The 23695-nt window shown below is 36.8% G+C and overlaps 1 protein-coding gene across 1 annotated transcript in view; it reads right to left on the reverse strand.

Moving 5' to 3' along the window:
* Positions 1–23695, reverse strand: part of LOC128535777 (ryanodine receptor 3) — a 196135-nt gene that overhangs the window by 168346 nt on the left and 4094 nt on the right. Inside the window, 2 exon segments of the mRNA XM_053509826.1 lie at positions 19859–19935; positions 19938–20068. Coding sequence (XP_053365801.1) covers positions 19859–19935; positions 19938–20068 — 208 coding nt within the window.

The following is a 23695-nucleotide window of genomic DNA, read 5'->3' on the forward strand; positions in this document are numbered from 1 at the left end:
GACTCCTTTGTCATAAAGGGGCAGTAATAAAGCAAGTCCACTCCGAGCAAAAGGCAAACAGTATATAAAGATAGAGATATTATTTTGATTGACAGTATTTGACAATGGCATAGCTGCTAGCTGTATTGAAACCTTATAAGGTGGGCATCTTATGGGATGAGCTACTGTAGTTGTGGTGTTTGGTAGAAAAAAAATACAAACCTGAAAAATCTGTCTTTTGTAAAATAATATTTTAATATTCGCCAAGAAAGTTTAAGATATGTCTACTAAATGTGATTTCTTACAGGTTATGCAGTGAGCAGATATTTGAAACACCACACCACAGAAATATGGGCCACATTGGATTTATCTGATTTTATGTAAGTAAAATTGTTGTCCTCATGCATGTTTTCCCCAGGGTTTCCTCCACAAACCCTGTTTTCCTCCACTAGAGACTCCACTCTAACAGTCCAAATACATGCACACATACACTGGCATTTGCAAATTGGCCATTGTGCCTGTGCACTGCGATGGCTCAGCATGCCATCCAGATTGGATCTTTCCTTGTGCCTTGTTTCATGAGAGGCTCTTCCACATAGGATAAGTATAAACACAATAGATATATGGAACAATGGATAATATGCAATTTCTGACCACTATTATGCATTTTTTAGAATAATAGCCCATAGTAACCATGCAAACTAACCATGCAATTTAAAACTCTTAAATTAATCTCTTTTAACCCAATTTAAAAGAGATTAGGTTAACCGTCCATTCTTATTAAAATGTTTATTAGTACAATGATCTTGCCATGAAATGTTATGTCTCTGAGCTTATATAGTAATATTACTAAATGCTAATATTCATAATTATACTTCACAATTCCGTTCCTGTCCTGCAACCTCTTGTCAAACTATTACTGCTTTAAAAAAATATAACATTTAATTTCTTCTATACCAACAGAACTTGGATCATTGAGCGAACAATACCACATGCATTGTACCACACAGGCTGAGCCCAGTTACTGTAAGACTGCTGTATTAAGTATACTGTACAAATCTTGACAGCTACTGTAGACAAGAATAGGCCTTAACATTCTTGCCTTCGTACTTTCAAAAAGTTTGGACACAAGCTTGGATTTATTTTTCTACTTTCTAGAACAATACTGGAGATTTCAGAACTATAAAATAACATATATGGGATTAGGCAATTAAGTAACATCAACGGCAATTTATTTATTATTATTTTAAGATATGAAGGTCAGCTGTTCTGGAACAGCTGAATGCAAGAGCAGTACTGTCAAGTGCATTTGCAAAACTCATCAAGCACCATGACTGAACTGGCTCTCAGAAGACCTTCCCAGGAAATCAAGACCACAACTGACCTCTGTTGCAGAGGAGAAGTTCATTTAGAGTCACCAGCCTCAGAAATCATTAATTAACATACAGCACCTCAGATGATCTGAATATCCACTGTTCAAAAGCCTTGTTTTACAATGTAGAGAAAAAAATCAGGAAAGACCATGGACAGTGTATCCAAACTTTTTTGAAGTCTGGTTTTGTGATTGTAAAGCCATTTTATTCAAGGCAGTTGATTACAGAAGAAAATGCGATTTGTATTGCAATTCTCTAAGGCCTTGTTCACACAGGCGTTAAGTTTTTGGATAAGCAAACTTGGTCTGAACGTCCTAGACGTTTATGTTGCGTTTTGTAGTGGCGCTTGATTGACTTCTACACCAGCATTCGTTTGTCTCTGTCTAACGTCAACCTGCAGGCCAAATTGTAGTTTGTGTGTTAACCTGTGGGGGGCAGTGTCGGGAACTGGATATGAAAGCCCGTCGTTACCGGGTGACTCTTTGACTGCACATTCACAACGTCGGATTAACGGAAGTTTTTTTGTGGTTTATGAGGAAATGCGAAAATTTCCGCGTACGTTTTTTAACAATTAATTTTTTTAATTTTGCCCTTTTCCGCATTTTCCCATGTATAGCATGTAGGATCATGGGAAATATCCGTTCCTCCAAAGCGTAAAATGAACGCGAAGAAACGCACTACGCACAACGTTTTTTTAATGCCGTATAAACGCGCAGCCGGACAAACGCACGTCACCAAAGCCCGTGTGAACACTCTCATTGACTCCTACGTGTAGAAAACACTCGCAACTTGATCCGCGCTCACCGCACGCTACGAATGCAAGAAAAATGCTGGATTTTTCGCGCCCGTGTGAACAAGGCCTAAATATCACGGTTTTAATGGTTTTAACATTTTTAACATATGTTGGTAATGTTACAATTCCAAATAAACCATTCACTACTACCACTCCTATTTACAACGTATGAATCTTTTGGAGTACACCACCTTTAGGATTACAGAGGAACTGCAATAGTTTACAACTTGAAATGCAAACATATAAAAAATAAAATAATAAAAGTTTTTTTTAATCTAACGCATGGCAAATGTGGCAATAAATCTAAATTTAACCTTAACCTTTACCTCAGTAAACAAAACGTTTGGCTTAAAAAATCTGGACGATTTTTTTTTTCTGTTAAAAAAAAAATCTAACTGTTCCCAAAAGTTTCACATAACTGTCCCCTTATGTAGACATTTGTTGAACATTTGCCCACACACACACACACAGGCTACAACTCAGAGCTCAGCAGTTCCACCTCCCTTCCAGCTGCTGCCCTGCTAGCTGAACAACACATTGTTTTCTCTCACACATCATTGACTCTGCAGCACCAAGCACCTAATAAAAAGCCCAGATATCTTTTAGGTGGAGCTTTCGAACGAGGGTTGTTAAAGTGGGGTGAATCTTTAATGAGAAAAGCAATGGAAAGGGAATAGCATAAAAGATGAAGCCATGCAGCAAAGGGTGTTAGCATAGCGTCTCATTAGAGACCTGCCAAAGATACTTACTGCGTCATTGGAAGTTAGTTATAGCGTGTTCAGCACACTGGTGATATTTCAAAACCTAAGAAAAATTCATTGAGATCATAATGTGCTCTTGCCTCTTCCTGGTGTAATGATTTTGTCTATGTAGGAGGGAAAGATAATGCACAGCAGGCCAAACAGCACCAGAAGACTGCAGCGGTTTCTGTGGTAACTGGGCCGTTTTAAAATGTCAAGAGTAAGAAAAACGTCTGACAGAGGATAAAGGGAAAAAAGAAATGGCATGTGTTAAGATTATCCTCCTCCTCCTCCCCCTCATCATCATCATCATTACAGCTTGCAATTCATTTGGAGAAAAAAAAAATTTATGTAGCATATCATAAAATTGTGCTCAGGGGGTCTTGAAGCCATGTCACTAAACAAGCTGAAGTGTAACTGTGGACCACTTTATTCACTCAGTCTCACACATTCTCTGTACCACTTATAGTGGAGGGTCACATCATCACAGGGTGACGATCGATCTCATCACTACCCACTATGCAACCGTGTCGCCCCCTCATTATTCAATTCAATTTTACTTATATAGCATTTTTAACAACTGATCTATTTTCAAAGCACAGAAATCCTGTACAGAAATCTGATATAAAATTTCTAGTTAAATTTACATTTATCATTTTATTTATAGTGTACAAAGAAAGAGGAGAGGAAAGAGGGGAAATGAAAAACTTCCTGAGGCAACAGAGAAAAAAAACCTTAACACAAACCTAACTCGAAAATAAACGTATCCTTATCTGGGTTATACAGAATAGTATGATTAAAAAAAAAATTGCTTTTGCCTACGCAGTGATGTATATAACTGTCTTCAGGTTATCCAAGTAAGAACATCCACAGCCATCTTACTGTAAACTTTCATTTTTAACAACTGAAACACGCAAAAGGGATTTTGAAAGTGAGATTGGTGCAAATCATGCAAAAAAAGAAAATAAGTTAAAAATGTATCAAGTTAAAAAATGCATATTGCTGGGTGGTAATCAATCAGATTGATTAATAGGGTCATGTTCAAGATGGTGTAACCAGTGCAGAATGTAAGAAAAACAGCAAAGTAACAATTATCCCCTAATGTAGGGCTAAACAAATCACGTTGCGATTATTTTGAAACATATTGAGAGTGTAATATACAGTATAACTACGAAATATACCATTTTATATTCAACGCAGTTATCTAATCTAATCATCTGTTCATAATGTATTTATCTAAGCTAGGAGCAAATTATTGGACAAATGAAACTCATTGAGAGGATGTTTGCCAATATTTATTTATTTGCTCTAGTGCTCTAACAAAACAAGAAAATCCAATTTGACAAACAAGCTTTACATAAATTCCTGACTATTTGTATACTACCTATGAGTAATTGCAGGCATGGGCACTGGTGGCTCAGTGGTACTGTAGGTGTTTTGCCTGCCATGCAGAAGGCCCAGGTTCGATACCCAACCAGTGGCTGGATGCAGCGCTGGTCCCAAGCCCAGATAAAATGAGAGGGTTGTGTCAGCATCCAGCATAAAACCTGTGCCAAGCTTGTATGTGCGGACCGGATGGTCTGCTGTGGTGACCCGCTACCCGAAAAACCAACAACAAATTACAGGCTTTATGATCCAGCACTACCAATTAGTGAACCCATGAGTAATGCACCAAATTGAGCAGCACTACCATATAGTGAACCCATGAGTAATGCACCAAATTGAGCAGCACTACCATATAGTGAACCCATGAGTAATGCACCAAATTGAGCAGCACTACCATATAGTGAACCCATGACTACTGCACCAAAATGATGTGATATTCAAGAATGGTTTAGGAAAAGCTGCGGAGACAAGGAAAGTGTGACAGCAACAAATGACTGATGGCAGACGCATGTGGATCCCTATATGTTTTTCCAAAACTAGATGAAAGGCACCCTTTATCCTCATTGAATCATTCCAAGCCAAGGAGCTCACCATAGTGATTGAAAATTTATGCCTGTAGACAGCGGAATTTATCTAGGGTTACAGGGAGCTGCACGATACAATCGGCTAACAGCAGAATAGGAGAAAGTTTTGCACGTCTCCTGGTGTAAGTCACACCAGTAACAGCCTAGCCATTTTGTTTCAGCTGTTGCAAACAGCTTTTGTTTTTCATGATGCTAAGAGTATATAAAAACATTTATTGTCCTTTTATTTTGCTTTTAATTTATGAAAATAATAATAATTGATTAAATGCAAAGCTCGGCCACATATTCAACCAAAATATATTATTGCAAAATCATAAATGTTGCATGTTCTCCTGTGCTTGTTGGGTTTCCTCCGGTAACTCCGGTTTCCTCCCATAGTCCAAAGACATGCTGATTAGGTTAACTAAATTGTCCGTATTGTTTGAATGAGTGCGTGATTGGCAGGGTGTACTGTACCTCGCCTTGTGCCCAAAGTTACATGGGATAGACTCAAGGCCCCCTGTGACCCTGTATACAAGATGAGCGATATAGAAAAGGAATGAATGTGAATAAAGATAAACACAGACCAGGAAAAGCAGGAAGCTAACCCTCAAACCTGAAGGTGCGAGGCCACTACGCCACTGTACGCCACACTGTATTGTATCATATCACATTTGAATTTTGAATATTATCCATGTGGAAATCCAGTGTGACTGTTAAAAGGTAAGCGCATGAGGTGCTAAGTGTCCTGAACTACTTAAGAGTTTTACTAACTAGGCTAAGGGTAAGAAAATTGCACTAGCTTGTATCTTTTCAAATACCTTAAAGACCTACAGCTAAAGAATAGTACTTTAAATAAAGAAATATAATATTATGACAAAAACTAAAACTTGGGACAAGCAATAATGTGTAATTAAATTTAAAGTCTACAGTAAATACCTTTATGGAGACTTTCACAAAGAACAAAATGTTTTCAGAATTTAATTTAATTTAATTTAATAAAGTTTAGATTCAGAACTACACAATGAAAGAGGGACGCTCTCTCAATTAATATGGCCATATGGAAACTGCCCTAGGTCAGGTACAGGTGCTTGGGCCCAATCATCACTGCTTTGCTCACTATATTATTAGACTAATTATTTTATTTTATTATTTTTTTTTTACAGGTATATATAACTATATATGACTATGATGTCATCGCCATCGCACTGATAATGCTGTTTTAACAGTGATGTCATAGATGTAGGACGGCCCTCTTGTTCTTCTAAGGATTTTTTTTTTTTTTTTATCATCCGGGGCCTTTTGGGGGTCTTATCATGCTCAAAAATCCATGGAAATCACACACAGACTGGAATCTGCTGCTCCAGTATTAGGGCCTGCACAGAAGATTTTGCTGCATGGCTATTATACACTTGCATGTATAAATGTCAAACTCTAACTAAACACAAGGTCAGATATTTTGGGTCATTCAAGCACTATTAAATACACACACTACACATCCTACATAATAATAAAAAAAAAAAAAAAAACATCCAACACATACGATGACCAGCCCAAGCACCAGTGCCATTATTTGCATCTTGACATGCTTAAAAGGCACAAAGGTTGTACGATGCGCACAGCTGGCAATGGCGCAGGTGCTAGGTCAAATACCCGTGCCATTGACCCCCTGGGCGCACCAAAAGATACGTCTGGTTGTGACCTTACACATATGACATTCAGTGACATCATTGTCTGGGTTTTTGTTTAAAGGTGTTACCTGTGCTCAAAAGACACACAAGTTGTGAGCCCGGGTGGTGATGGCACAGGTGCTTGGGCCCTTTCTTGCAACTATATTATTATTATTATTATTATTATTATTATACTGTATTACTACATTTATTATAGCACATTTAACATTTTCAGACTACAGTTTATAAGCAGGAATGTAACTTGCAAATGAGGTCCTGTTTAAATATATAAAGCCAGACTGTTATATATCCAAGACAAGCCATGCCTATTTCAACAGTTAGTAAAACAGAATATTAAAAAAGGCAGCAACCCAAACAATGTCAAATGTTCAGGACGTATTTTAAAACACAGAGTTGTTTTATATGATACAAGCTTGTGTTATCGAAACCCGGGAATCCCTCTGGAACTTTTTTTCTGGGGTTTTTAATTTCAGAACCTGCATAAGCACTAGAATTGCCACCAATCCAACACACTAGTATATCAGTATTGGGCCTATCATAGCAAAATGTGCTGGATCAGATATCAGAGGAAAGTCAGATTCTGTAAGAAATGGTCAAGATTAGAAGTTTTTTTTTTTTTTTTTTTGTAAAAGAATGTAATTTTGAAAATTGACAATTCCTTGGAGATCTGGTCCAGTCATTTTTGCTTACTCATTTTCTTTAGTTAAGGTTGATTATAATTTATATATTTGTTATATTTGTTTAATTTGTATATGTGAAGTGTTTAAGTAAAAAAAAAAAAGCTATCAAAAATATCTTAAAGCCAAGTAGTAATTAAATAAGACAACATTGGATAGCTGTTGTTATTAGTAATAATAATAATCCAAATAATAACTATGTTTCACACCGCTGTCCATGTTTGTAAGTGCTTTTAGGTTTATATATCTGAAATCAATATGAGAACAGCCCTTACATGACTTTTGTTTTATGGTAAATGCTAGCAAAACAAACTAGATAACACTTGCTGATGAGTTTTATTCTCTTACCAAAGTAATACCTATGCTGGACACAAGCAGACCACACATTAGAGATATTTGTGGAGCAAGTAGTGGGATGTACAGTGGAACCTCGGATTGCAAGTAACGCGGTTGTGCAAGTGCAAGTGTTCCGCGAGACGAGCAAAGACTTCTTATAAATTCTGACTTGGAAATCAAACAAGTCTTGGTTTACAAGTACCAAGTATCATGTATCACGCATGCGCTTCTTGTTTTGATGCCTAGCGCCACATGATCACAACTGAGCCAGCGTTTTTTTCTCTCTTTCATGCTGCGGAATTGTGGATACTCGTCTCTCACACGTGTGTGCCCGCGTGTAAAGCAAAAGAAAGTCTCATTAGAGAGGTTAAAAATCCATTTTTGCCCTCAGCCTCTCGTTATGCGTGTGCGCATGCGTAATTTGACATCGTGCTGGTTCACATACACTCTCTCTCTCTCTTTAAAAGGTAAAGTATGCATGTTAATTAGTTTTATTTTTACTTTATATTTTGTATTAATTATTTTTATGTATTTTGGGGGGGCTGTGGAACGAATAATTTGAGTTTCCATTATTTCTTATGGGAAAATAAAATTTTGTTTACGAGTGTTTTGGAATATAAGCCCGCTTCCTGAACAAATTATACTCGTAATCCAAGGTTCCACTGTATTGCTATTTTACAGTGAAGAAGGCACAATGCATCAACCCAAGTTCCACTGCTATTTACAATATAACAAGCAATTTACTCCAAACCAGCTATATAACGGACTCCAACAAAACTGTCACAACAGTCAAGGACAATGACCCTTCTAGTGAAAAGATGTCACCATGTCCAGACTTGGTTATTTTCTTTTTTCATGTTTATTTTTAGGTTCAGTTAAATTAAGCACTTTAATGTATGTGTTTTTCTGTTTGTTTTATCTGTCCCTTGACTATTTACTATAACCTCTGGATTCTCATTGTTGATTTTATGTTTAATGCCATTACTGCCTGTTTAATGGTTTGTGATCATAATTTAAAGAGGAGCAATTATGCAAATTTGAGTTTTGGATCATTTCAGGCAGTCACATGAGTCTCTATTGTGTGTATATCCAAAACAACATTAAAATTAAATGTTTGCAATTTGCTCTTTAAAAAAAAATTAAATTCACTAGGGTTCATGAGGTTTCCATGAAAAATGGTCCCAATTTATTAAAGATCCTATACTTGGGTATAGCAAATTGTGTTGAGAGTTAAGATTTAGATGTATACAGGATAAAAAAGCAAGAGATATATTGTTGGTGTCTGTTAAAAACACCAAACTGTCTCTTCCTAATACCTCCTGAGGTGAAGAAACAGCATTTACATAGAAATGTTCCTACAGTTATCCTCCAAGTTCTATGTGACATTTCATAGACTTTTTCTTGCTATTAATACTGACCAAGATCATCCAGCGAAGTTGTAATAAAGTCACTGAGAACTTGTTCAGATTATTATAAAACTGCACAGAACACTGTCTTTTTAGCTAACGCCCAGACCACTGAGGATAATATGAAGCTCTAGACCTGACAGAAAGCAGAGCACGCCGAGTATGTAAACAAAGGAATCAGGTATTCTAATGTCATGTTCTCACTGAGCTGTGTTACCTATACAGCAGCCTAGTGAAGGCTCCATCCTCCATGTTTTAATTAGCTTTAAAAAAAAAAAAAAAAAAAAAAGGTGATTGGTTCTTAGAGTTTTTTTAGTAACAGTAAAGATGCAGCTTACAAGGGTGCTGATTTGGCTTCATTACAGCAATAATAAATCAGACTTTGCTCTTACAGCACCACAGATTATATGCAGATTCTAACATTTGCCCACCACACAGCCTGAAAGCATGCGCATGACTGGTTTCCCTGGAATTGTTGGCATCATTCGTGGCACATATTAAATTAATCGACTGATGAGGAAGCTTATGTGAACCAAAAACATTATTAAAGCATCAACGCTCAAGTGGTTATGGATGCAACAAGATAATTGATTATACAGTACTGTGCAAAAGTCCTAGGCACCAAAATATATGCTGTATCAATTTTGTTATATATTATTATCATGCCCGCATGATTATGTACAAAATCATTTAGTATTTCCATACTGTATATAACTTAGAAATTAATAAATAAATAACATTACAGGAGAATATGTACATGGCTGTAAAGAAAAAAAATATAGCACAAGACACCAGTTTTCAGATGGAAACAAAAAAACCTAATGTATGCTCTTGGGATTTGTATAAAAATAGGAAGGAGCGAGTGTGACAAAGTTACCAGAAAAACTCATTCTCCAGCAAGCTCAGTAAAACCTAACAGATGTTCAAGATCTGTCAGGCCTCGGGACTGTCGCTAAGCAACACGGAGTTACAGCTTCCTCCAAAGATTTTCTATTGGATTTAGGTCTGGGGACTGGCTAGGTCTTTGATATGCTTCTTACGGAGCCACTCCTTGGTTTTTCTGGCTGTGTGCTTTGGGTCATTGTCATGTTGGAAGACCCAGCCACGACCCATCTTTAATGCTCTGACTGAGGTTTTCATCCTCTTCTTAATAGAGTGCAGTCGTCCTGTCCCCTGTGCAGAAAAACACCCCCAGAGCATGATGCTTCCAGCCCCTTGCTTCACTGTAGGTATGGTATTATTGGGATGATACTCATTCTTCTTCCTCCAAACACGGTGAATGAAGTTAAGACTAAAAAGTTCTACTTTTGTCTCATCTGACCACAGGACTTTCTCTCATGACTCCTCTGGATCATCCAAATGGTCCCTGGCAAACTTCAGACAGGCCTGGACATGGGCTGACTTAAGCAGGGGAGCCTTCCGTGCGATGCAAGATTTTAAACCATGAGGTCTTAGTGTATTACTGATAGTAGCCTTGGAAACGATGGTCCCATCTCTCTTCATGGCATTGACCAGCTCCTCGTGTGTAGTTCTGGGCTGATTCTTCACCATTCTTAGCATCACTGATACCCCACGAGGAGAGATCTTCCGTGGGGCCCCAGTCCGAGGGACATTAACAGTCATTATTAGCCTTTTCCATTTTCTGACAATTGCTTCAACAGTTGTTCTTTTTAACAAGCTGCTTTGCAATTGCCCCTTAGCCCTTTTCAGCTTTGTGAAGGTCTACAATTTTGTCTCTTGTGTGTCTTGACAGCTCTTTGGTTTTGCTTATGTTGCTACTTAGACTTTGGCTTATTGTGGAATGCACAGGTGTCTTTATGACAGCTAACGACCTTAAACAGGTGCTACTAATTTAGAATCATGAGCAGAGTGTAGCTGGACTATTTAAAAGCAAAACACCAGGGGCCTGATGTATAAACGTTGCGTACGCCCAAAATGGGCATAGAAATATGCGTACGCATTTTTCCATGCACATATCGGGATTTATAAAAAATAAACTTGGCGTAAATAAGTGCGCACCGTAAGGATGCTCTTGACCGTGCGTACGCACTCTTTTAAAAGACTATGTGTTTTGGCGACACCAACTGGCCCAAATAGCAACAACTATTTAAAATAGTCATCACCCAATTAATCAAATTGCATTAACCTGAATTATCATTATCAGCATTCTTAACCAAGTGCAAATACTTTGAATTTACTTTTTTTTAATGAATGGGCTATAAAAAGGTATGTGCGTATATAACATATCATCATAATGGATGCTCTAGCGCTGTTAGAAGACCTTGCTAATGACGCTCTACGGAGGGAGCGTGTTTTCAGAGACCGTGAGGATTTCCTTGCTCATGATGATGATTGGCTCATGAGCCGATTTCGATTTCCAAGAGCCATTCTCTTGGAATTGTGTTCTGAATTACGGCCAGTATTGGAAAGACCCTCGCGGAGAAACCGCGCTGTGTGTTCAAGTACAAGTGGTGTTGTCTTTTTAAGTTAATTTTTATTTGCATATGAATAAACAGGAAAATCGACTGTTTTAATAAACGTATCTTAAGGACAGCTGCATCTATTGCTAGATTTGTCACTTGGATATTTTAGGACTTTCCACTTCCGCGGAATTTGAATTGGTTGATTTAAATTATCCACAATAAAAAAGCAGAATTTATCTGTTATACTTGCTCCCATTCTACCATCTTTCTTTTATTTGAAATGCCCGCAGAGAGCCCACCAAATAAAACTTTTTTTCGGCCCTCCACCTCAGACGGCAGTACCTCCATCTCGTAGTCGGTGAAGTTTCTTTTTTTTTTTGCTTTTCGTTTCTGTTTTTCCATTTTTAGCCAACAGATCAATGACAATTATCGGTCGTATTAATATGCAGGGAGATCATACATATTCAAAATAGGCGGTCTTAACCTCCAAATATGGTTATTTCAGGAGGAGATTGGGGTAAGCTATAAGCACGTGCACCTGCACACAATATTCAGATAATTGTGATTTATAAAGCGAACCTTGCGCAGGTTCTGGCGTACGTACGGTTTTATAAATCTAAAAACTTTTGTGCGTACGCAAATTCTGCCTTATGTGCGTACGCACATTTTAAGGATGAAATCTACGCAAAGTTTTATACATGAGGCCCCAGGTCTTTGTGGGTCAGAAATCTGGCTGATAAGCAAATTATCAAATGCTAATTGACAGTAATAAATAAAAAAAAATCACCGTCTCTCAGAGTGGAAATGCACCTATGCTAAAAATTGTAGACCCCTCCATGATTTCTAAGTAAGAAAACTTGCAAAATCACAGGGTGATCAAATACTTATTGACCTCACTATAAGTCAAAATACTGGGTTATTTCAAAGCTATCAAATAACACATATGGCATTAGGTAATTAAGTACCAACAAACAACTTCAAAACCCTTCATCAAGCACCAATATGGAACTGCCTCTTATGAAGACCACTCCAAGACAGTAAGATCTAAACTTACCTCTGCTGTAGAGTTTATTTAGAGTTGCCAGCCTCAAAATCACCAATTAACCTCAGATTAGAGCTGTTATGATGGCTTTAAAGAGCACAAATAGCAGACACGACTCAATATCAACTGTTCAAAGAAGATTATTGCTGCATATTTTGGAAACTTTTGACTGGTATATATTTGAGATTCTGTTATAAGCTAAAATGTCAGCATTCACTCTTTTGCACACTCCTCACAGGTATGTGTGAGAAACTACCAGTTGGCTATGATGGTTTCACAAATTACTGTCCACTCACTCTTTTAATCTTCAGTAATGTTTAATGACTTTTTTTTACATTTAACCACCTCATAGAGGAGCAAAAGATGTCATCTTCTCGACAGTTTAGATTATGACAGTCTTACACAACTCTTATAGGGGCTCGATACAATTGTGATTACAGTATCTGATCAAGATAACATCATCCTGTCAAACCTATAGTCAACACATGTCTATGTGCATTAAGCTTTTAAATAATTTGTGCTGATTTCAACATTTTGAATTCCTGCAGTTAAAACTACCAAAAACTGTCAAAATCACAACACTTCACTATAATTTGGAGCCTACTCTGCAGCTCCTGGTTTCATAAACAATGACATCACACATTTTCCTAGGAGAAAAGTAGGAATTTTCAAAAACAACTATACATCCTACTCTGAGGTACAGTTGGAGTATTTTTAATCTTAAATTAACATTCAGCGCGATTTCTAAAAGAGATTCTAAGATGCTCAGTAAATACAGGCCCTGGTTTAGTGCCGAGGCGTGCTCATTTAAAAAAAATAAACAGTGAGTGTGAAATCTGATAAGGTCGATGTAAAAGAAACAATCCTCTTTGAATGCAATTGCGATTAGCGATGCGAATGTGAAGACATTGTGATCACTTCGTAAATTCAAAAAAGGACGTTCGAAGAAAAGAAAATTCATAGAAGAAATAAGTTAGAGACGAGGGAGACTATATCCGGGTCGGTTATACTACCACCATTTCAGGAGGTTCAAATTGGGCTGCATCAAGCAAAGAAAACAACTAAGGAGATTTACATAGGAGGTTACTGGAACTGGGTTCAGAACACTTGAACCTGGAAGAATAGTGCTAAACCGTCAACTCTGTGGGAAAAAAAAATAATGAATAGAGATCACTGAAACACTTGGTGATGTTGCATGGTAAACAAAACAACAGTAAAAACCATAGCTACTGTACAGTATGTTAACTAGAGAAAGGAAAAAACATTTCCGTATGCACACACTGTAATGAGAACACGCAGGACTGGCACTTAACAGTTGTGTGGCCTTAAGAAAACACGTTAGTGAGACTAATCAGAAATCAAGCTTCAATTTGATAGGGAAGATAAAGATAGGCTTTTGTAGGAATTTAAAAAGGTCAAAAAGGTCAAAAGGTTAAATTTCTTTAAAAAGAAATACCCTATTCCAGAGTGATGGATGCGTCAGTGTAAGAAGCATAAAGCATGACGCGATGCACCCATCATGCATAGTGACTACCGTACAAGCCTCTGGAGGCAGTGTTTATGATCTTGAGTTTCAGTTGGTCAGGTCTGGGCTCAGCAAAGTTATGTGGCAATAAATTAAAGTCAGCTGACGACCTGAATAAACTGAATTAAATCTATGGAGTTTTTCATCCCTGATGGAGCAGGCATATTCCAGTACTTAGACTGTGGTTCTGTGTGCTATAATCCAAAATAAAGTTAATTGAAATCTTGTTACCACATTTTTTTTGGCCAGGCAGTTTAATTGCACATACAGCAACCATGGTTAATATTCAGAAATACGTTGACTGGAGCTAAGACTATAGCCTTTTACAGTGCTTTCCAGAGGTGAGCCCTCTGGTCCACAAATCTCAGAGCTACTAGATTATCACACTGCAGGAGACAACAGCCAGCTGTGTGTAAGCAGTTCTGTTCTACAGTTCTGTGTCTTGAGGCTTTGAATACACACACACCTACAGTACCTGTGTTGCTGACATTTAAAAAAGAAATAAAGAGCAGATTGCCTGATGCATTTCAAGGAGTGCATTTACATGCATAATAATGCTCTATTTTATTCATCTGCAGTCTAAATCTTTCATTTGGCACTTATGAGTTTATCTACATAGTCATGTAAACACCACAAAGTGACATCTTAACCACATTAAAGCTGTTATTGGATTTTAAGATATGCAATACACTTATCTGGACTATAGCCCAGTCATCAAACAATTTTAATCAATTGATTTTCCCATTACTCGGATAGTTACTCTGACAAACAGCTAGAGAAAGAACAAATTCAATTCAATTCTATTTGTATAGCGCTTTTAACAATTGTCATTTAACAAATGCGCTTGTATCTGTCTTTAGATCAGAGTATTTAGCGTATATTTAAGATTACAGTTAGTTCTGTCTGAGTATTCTGATTGAAGAAGAGGCACCTTAAGGTCTGGATGAATAATGGATAAAGTGTTTTTTTTTTTTACTTGACTTCGAGGCCTGGCGATATCATTTCTGTAACACACTAGTGATGGGTCGTTCATAAATGTTCAACGAGATTTAAAGAACAGAGTCACTAAAATGATTTGAACTTCCCACACTTCCTTATTAAACATCTGCAGGCTTAGAGCATGTGTGGGAGAAGTTGTGGAGAAGTATGTCTTTGTTAGAATCTATATTTACTGTAGGCTTTATTGGGGTGGCCATAAAAAATGTTGAACATTCGGTCATAAATGTATAATCAAAAATAGGTTTGGTCTTAAATGGTAAGTGTATACAGAAATCACTGAACACAAACATTATCTTGCTTCACTTCTCGATAAAAAAAAAAATTCTGTATATTGTATTTTAGGTACTTATTGGTAAGCTACATTTCAAAATAAACATATATTTATTACAAAGCAATTTTTAACTGACTTTAGTTGTTACCAACCTACATATCTACATATCTTCATTTCAGAGATCCAACCTACTAACCCTCCCCTCCATCTAGCCGTATGAGAAGAGTAAGATGAAGTATATTAAAAATTACTAAACATTCTTTAGTGTAGATGGCATTGTTTGTCAAAGAACCCCAGCCTTTAAAAGCCAAAGCATTTATAGCCATTCTTTGCATTATGTTTTAATTAATATACTTTATATGAGTCAGGATTGTGCAATATAGAGTGACATTTTTTCAGCAGAATATATTCTTCAACATAAAGAACACAATTTTATTTAATTTTAACTAACTGTAAAGACATGACTAAGCAAAAAAAAAAAAAAAAAAAAGATCATATCAGACCATATCAGAAAACCCAAATGCACAGTTTACAATTACTGTATACTTTACGTGTTGAAAACACTGCGTTGGGGAAACAAAAATATTTCGCACACAAGATAAATATGAACTATCTCTGAGATTTAGAGGTAATGAGCCATATTTGAGACACATTTGAGAAGATTGAGAAATCAGCTAAAATCTCATTTAAGTCTCAAAGACGGCTCATTTCTGCATATGTGAGTTGCACACAAGACAAATGTAAACTATCTCTGAAATTTAAAGGTAGTGAGCCACATTTGAGACACCTTTAAGAAGATGCAGAAAACGCATAAATCTCATTAAAGCCTTAAAAACGGCTCATTTCTGTCTAGGAGACAAAGAAGAGATTAACATGAGATCTCATCTTGGAGTTTCTTTGCTATGGGTAATTTGACCTCTCGTATGATATTGCTTAATTATTCTCACATTAATCATGCTTACCCAACTGACAAGAAATAGCACAAAGTAGAATAAATAATTAGAAGATCCAGGTGTGGAAAAGGTAACAAAGTACAATTATGTGTAAAAGTTAGTGCCCCCCACTTTTTATTCTGAGTTTTGAGTAAAAACATAGTAAAAATCATCTGATTATAGTAGGTCTTAGTTTAAAGCAAATATAGCCTTAACAAAAATGAAGCCAAAAAGAAAAAAAAAAGACAGAAAAACATGTTTGCAATACTAAGTACCCCCATGATTCAATATGGGGATACTTAGTATTGTAATTAGCATTTAGCAGCAGTTACTTAAAGTAATCGTTTCCCGTATGACTTTATCAGTCTCTTATATTGGTTGTGAAGAAATTTTGGCCCATTCTTCTTTTCAACATTGCTTTATTTCATTGAGGTTTTGGCCATTTGCTTTCCTAATGTTCCCACCATAGCATTTCAATGGAAATAAGGTCTGGAGTTTGATTAAGCCATTCCAAAACCTTGATTCTTAAATTTTTCAGCCATTCTGGTGTAGATTTTTTGTACATCACTGTTCTTTTGGAATGACCAATTTCAACCAAACTTAGCTGTCAGGCAGATGGCCTCACATTTGCCTCTAGAACTCTTTGAGATACAGAGGAATTCATGGACAACTAAACGACTGCAACATCTCCTGCGCAAGTCCTGTGGCTGCAAAATCATTCCCCTTCCACTGTGATGCTTGACAGAGGGCATGAGGTGTTTTTGCTAAAGTGCTGTTTGGTTATTCTTATTATGTTTTTGCACAAAAACACATAGAATTAAAATAGGGGGTACTAACTTTTACACATGACCATAGTGTTTACACCACTACTCTGTAGATATATCCTGCTTAATTTTTTTTCTTTTAAAGTAGTGATAGTACCACTAGAAAATTACATTTTCAGCTTTGCAACTTGCATCACTCTCCTGCAAGCAATACTCAGAGGATTGATAGCAAATTTGTATTTCAAATCCAAACATTAGGATCAGTCCTTCCCCAGTGGTGATTTTATTCTAAAGTTATCTTTAAATTAGTGTTCTATACCCTGTTGCTACTCCAGTCGAAGCATGTATACACTGATGAATTATGTAATATCATGAAACCCTAAGCTGCTGTAAATGAACTGCTTGCAACCGTGTTCTCGTTGCTGTCCCTAGAGATATCTACAGTGCAGCCATGAGTATAAGGGGCTAAGAAAACAGTCAGAAAAATGAAAATAATAAATTATACAATGTAGGTTATGAGGAATTTTAACATTAGCGATTAAGAGATTTATCTGATGCTTTCCAGCAGAAATTACACATTTAGCCAGGATGTAGAGTTTGTGTTCATACTTGTATTCATATACTTTAGAAAGAATTACTTAGTATAGTCTACTGTACTATTTAGAATGTACTGTATGTGGTGTTGCCATGTAGCCTGTATGTGGCCACATCATACTAATTTAAGTCATGTGTACAAATATATTGCACAATATACTCACTTGTCCTGGGCTAGACAGCCATATGACAGAATGAATGAAAGCATCGTAAGTGTGACATCAAATCTTTGATTTTGAATGATGTGTAAAAATGAAGTTTTGTCAGCATGAAACATTTTTCAGTGTCACTGCAACTCCTTATTGCTTACATATAATACTGTCAAAATGAACAAAAACACCCTTTAAAATTCTTACTCTCACTTCTTACCTCATTCTCAATATGCAGGGTTGCTGGGGCACATCCTGGACAAGTTGCCAATCCATCAAAGGGCACACAAACACACACATACTCACACAATATGGGCAATTTTGGAAACAACTATTAGTTTAATCTGCATGTCTTTGAACTGTAGGAGGAAACCAAAGTACCAGATAGTAACCCATCATGCACAGGGAGAACATGCAAACTCCATGCACACAGACCCACGACAGGACACGCCCATCATCCCTGAAGATGTGAGACCATGGTGTACCCGGAATACATCAGTAATGAGATATCTGACTGTATTTACATTGTCCAAGACTGAGTGACATACTTTTATCATACACAGTATGTGGCACTTAATATTGGTTTTTGGCCTGAGTCAAATTGCACAAGGAAATCTGAATTGCATTAAAGGATTGAATTGCGTATAAGGCTTCTTTTATTGCCAAATTGAGCTCCACTAGTGCAAATAGTAAAAAATTGTCTGAGTCACCAAAGGCAATTGATTAGTCTAAAATCACATTAATATTACAATGCACAGTATAAGCTGGACAGTTTAATTTTAAGGTTAAAGAGTGCAGTTGATTTCTCAGATGCCTACCAGTGGCTGGTTGCTGTACAATTTTTTTTAACCTCACCCAGCATCAATATATACATTAAATTCTCCAATCTGATCATCTTTTATCACTTATGTTCTGACATTCCTACAGCATCCTTTACTTTCCCATTCCTCCCAGTATTAATGTTCATGATTTATGCATTTTGCACTATATTTACAACCAAATATATATATATATATATATATATATATATATATATTTAAAATCATAGTATTTTACAATCAATGTGCTTTGAATGCATTTTACATGCAAGTGATCACTTTATTTATGTTGTCTGTGCATTTTAAATGCCGGCACAACCCGAGGAGAAGGACTAGGTGTATATCACATTGCCATCACTATGGTTACCACAGGAGAGAGATTTTTTTTTTCACCTGTCGTATGAATTGCTATGCTGAGCTGGGGAGCTACGACCTTTGATAAAGGAAATGGACAGAGTCTGGTACACATTGTCAATGTCAGATTTATGTGTCGGTGAAAAAAAATTAAAAGATATCCAAAAATAAATAAATATAAAAAGAAGAATCAGGGCACAAATGAGTGGTCTTTTAGGGTAAATTGATTAATATTACCATGACAAGTTGGCATATATTTCCTAACAAGATTTTTTGTGTTTTAATATCCTTTCTGCACTAAGAAGAGAATAGATTAAGGTAAATAACAAAAAAGGTTGATTGAACAGAGAAACTGCAGAATTGCATTTATTTGTTGTTATTATGGGAAATGTGTAATGTCCAAAATTGCCAGCAGTTTGTCCTCCTTCCTGCAAGTCAACAAGTGTTCAAGCTTTTAGACCAATTCCTTTCTGTTTTCTATTCCTGCATCATTTAGTAAAATAAACAAAAGTATGCATCTTTTTTTCTTTTGCAGCTACTTTTTTTTAGCAGATGCCACACTTCATCCTCTCAGTTGAGTGCATTCAGACTGAAAAAAGCATAATGAAGGTTTTACACGATGGGGTATGTCAATGAGGGGGGAAAAATTGAGAACCCTTTAATATATATAGTATATACTACACATAGTCTTATGTGAATGCATGTAAGCCATACAAAGTGGTGCAATTATAATAATAATAATTTCGTCTCATCTTGTGCGCTTCTTGCATCCTCTCCAAGTGTGGAACGATGCTGCATGCATGGTAGCAGACCTACCTTTATCATATTAAATCAGAGCTTAATCACAATAAATCAGTGTGGATGTGTGTACGCGGTGATGGCGTTTTTTCTCTCTCTTGCTACCAACTGAGGTACCGCATCACCAAGATCACCACGATCACCCATCACCCTTACTGTCTATTATCACACGTTCATGTACAAGTGTGTGCCCCGGTGCCGCTTGTAGCGCATCGCAATAAAGCATCAAACAGGATCTCGCTCACCGTTCGTAAGAACTGGATCTCATCTTCCGCTTCTCCGCCGTCAGCCATGGCTGCTCGCTCTCTTCTCGCCTCCTCACGCACACACACGCGCACACGCACGCAGCTAATCCACAGCCATGCAGGGCCACAGCCGCTCCACCGCAGCCCGTCTGCACAAAGCTCCGCTCGCAGTAGCGCAAAGAGCGCGTGTGCGCGCGCACCGTCGCTCCACTGGGTACCGAGGCGCACCGGAGCAGGGTTGCCAGATTGGGTCACAAACCTCCAATTCAACAGTTGCTCAAATACCTTTAAAGGAAAAGTAAACCATTCAAGACCTTAAACATATATAAAAAACAGATATCAGGAAATTAGTTTTTAAATCTGAAAAAAAAGAAATACTTCTTTTCACCAAAACATTTTTGTTAATTTATAGTTATTGTTATATTAATTATAATTACATTACTAGAGTCAATTTTGCTATGTGAGTGTTAGCAATTCGTTATGAAATTCTAAACCATTATTCATATGAATCCCTTAAACTTTTCCACATTTTGCCACGTTACATCCACAAATGTAAATGTATTTTATTGGGATTTGTGTGATAGACCAACATAAAGTGGTTTCAGAAATCATTCTGAAGGTGAAGAAAAAAAAACTGAAACGTGTATATTAACTCAAGATACCCCAAACCCATTAGGAAATAGAGTCCACCTATGTGCAATTTAATCTCAGTATCTTAAAATTTAATCTTCTGTAAAGCCCTCAGATGTTTGTTAGAGAACATTAGTGAACAAACAGCATCTGGTGCCAAGGAACACACCAGACAGGTCAGCTATATTTTAAGGGTTAAAGCCGGTTTAAGTTGTAATATATATATATTCATAGCTCTGAATATCTCATGCAGCCCTGTTAAATCCACCTAAATTGAGAATGATAATTAATCACAGAAGCAGCCAAGAGGCCCATGGTAACTCTAAAGGAGCTCCAGAAATCCACAGCTCAGATAGGAGAATCTGTCCACAGGCTAACTGTTAGTATTGCACTCCACAAATCTGGTCTTTATGCATAAAAAGTTCCGTTTGCAGTTTGTGACAAGCCATATGGGAGGCACAGCAAATGGCAGAGCTACAATGGAATGGTTTAGATCGAAGCATATTTATATGTTGGAATAGCCCATTCAAGACCTAAATGCAATTGAGAATCTGTGGGAAGTTCACAGATGCTCTCCGTCAAATCTGACTGAGCTTGAGCTATTTGGCAAAGAAGAATGGACAAAAGTGTCACTTTTTAAATGTGCAAAGCTGGTAGAGACATACCCCCAAAAGGCTTGCAGCTGTAATTGCAACAAAAGGTTGGTTTCGACTCTGGGGGACTGAGTACAAATACACGCCATACTTTTCTGATATTTATTTATTAAAAAAAAATGTTAAAACCATTTATCTTTTGCCTTCCACTTCACAAAAGATGCAGCAAGGAGGCTTAGTGGTTAGCAGTGTCTCCACCCCCAGGATTCAGGTTCAGTTATCGCCTTGGGTCTGTGTGCATGGAGTTTGAATGTTCATGGCTTTGCATGGCTTAGTGGTAAGCACTGAATCCTCATTCCTCCATGAAGTTTGCATGTTCTCCCTGTGCTTGGTGGGTTTCCTCCAAGTAGTCCTGTTTTTTTTCCCCATAGTCCAAAGACAGGCGTCTACTAGTGATAGTGTTGGGTGCCTCCGTTGCAATTCAGATGATGTTATGGAATATGCTTCATAAAATTATGTGCAGGTAATGTTTACTACATTTCAAGCATTCTAAATAATAGGTAATGGTTCCAGGGTTGAATCCTAAATAGCATAAAAATAGACCGAAAGTGCAATATGTAGGGTGTTGAATCAGTTGTTTCACACACCAAGTAGCGCACCAGTGGTGCATTAGCCAAAAAAAAAAACACAATACTGACGGTTCAAAGGCAATTCACAAAAAGTGTTGTTTAAAATGCCATAATGTAATCACATATGTTTTCTTGCAAGAGGTACTATCGTAATTGGTTTTGTATGTTAGTTTTGGCACTGGCATTCACCTTTTTGCCATCCAGAAGTGGGTGGGATTCGAGTCAAAAGGTCAAATCCCGCCCACTTCTTGATGGCATGTGTCAGTTGTAAAATGCTGTCAAGGTGTATTTAATCATTTTAAAATGATTTGCCAGTAAATAAATACACTTTTAGAATAAATTAATGGATGCAATGACACTGATCTATACACCGCAATAAAATTAAGTCAGCTACCTGAATTTATTGAATTACCCCATAATCTCTTTTTTCTTCTCCAATGGCATGGAAATTTCAGGACTTAAAATGTAAATAAGTGGTTTTGGGAGCCAGAGGAATCATTTTTAAATATGAGTTGACCACAAAATTGCACTATAATTAAAGTTAACTGTGGTCAAACAAAACATTGGAGAATTTTTACATTTTTTTCTTTCTTTCTTTATTGTTATTGTTGTTTGTTTTTTCCATTTTTGGCCAGACAATGTAGTTACATCTATTGTACAGGCATGGACTCATCAAGACCTGGGAACACTGCTGTGGTATCTAGCACCAACACAACAGTAGCTGATCCGTTATGGCCTGTTACAAGGCGGGTCCTGCACGAATTGGTTTGTCTACCGCATCTGATACATGCTCAATCAGATTAAAATCTAGGGAATTTCACAGCCAAATCAATACCTTGGAGTCTTTGTCAACTTTTTTGCAGTGTGGCAGGACTCCTGCTAAAAAAGGCCACCCCCAGTAGGGATTACAATTGCCATGAAGGGATATACAAGGTTTGCAAAGTTTAGGTAAGTAGTACATGTCAAATAAAATTGAATGCCAGGATGCAAGGTTTCCCAGCAGAACATTGGGCAGAGCATCAAACTGCTTTAGCCAGCCTGCCTTCTTCACATAGGGCATCTTGATGCAATCTCTTCCTCAGGTACGACCAGTTTTCAGTTACACTGCCCCATAAAATATTGGACAATACTAGACAATACCTGCATATACCTTTTATATCCCAAAGTTTTCTTGAAATTTATGAAATGATTAGTCTATTACACTGGCCATTTTAATTTGGCAATGTAATATATTTGAAAAAAAAAAAATTATATATATATATATATATATATATATATATATATATTTTTTTTTTAAAGAAAAGGTCAGAATTAAAAAATATATATATTATCAAAAATAACTAACATAATATTTGTGTTTCAAAACAACGGACAATTAAGTAAAAAAAAAAAAAAAGGTCACCCTTAAACAGTTCCATTTAAAATAACTAACTAAATAAATACATGGACATAATTTACCAATCTGGCAACACGTAGCAGACGTACTCGTGCCGTTTTGCACTCCATGACATTTGGGTGTTGTGTCGTCTTTAAGGTCATTATTCCCTGCTCTCCTTGAAAGGTAGCTGACCTAAATGTTTAAAATATCTTAACGTGTTCATTATGTTTGCTTAAATTTTTAACTTTAAAGTAAAAGCAGTATTCTGTTTCCCCCTTTACGTGTGTGTGTGTGTGTGTGTGTGTGTAAATATCCTAAATACAGCTGATATTTGTAGAAATACTGTTAAGTGCAATATATAGGGTGCAGAATTCCTTGTTCCACAAACTAAGTATTGCCTTATTCAGGGCTTAGAGAGGGATTTAATTAGTTCTCTTAACATATCAGTTGGTGATTTGTGATGATAAATTGTCTATAAAATCTAAAAGTTAAAAGAAGTCTTAAATCTACTTTTTTGCACAATTCTGTTGAGTGATATACTGTATTAAAACTTTTAGACCCTTTTAAATTTTCCACATTTTGTTATGTTTGATCATTCAACAAGTAA

This window comes from Clarias gariepinus, chromosome 13, assembly GCF_024256425.1.
Source record: "Clarias gariepinus isolate MV-2021 ecotype Netherlands chromosome 13, CGAR_prim_01v2, whole genome shotgun sequence".
Taxonomy (NCBI): domain Eukaryota; kingdom Metazoa; phylum Chordata; class Actinopteri; order Siluriformes; family Clariidae; genus Clarias; species Clarias gariepinus.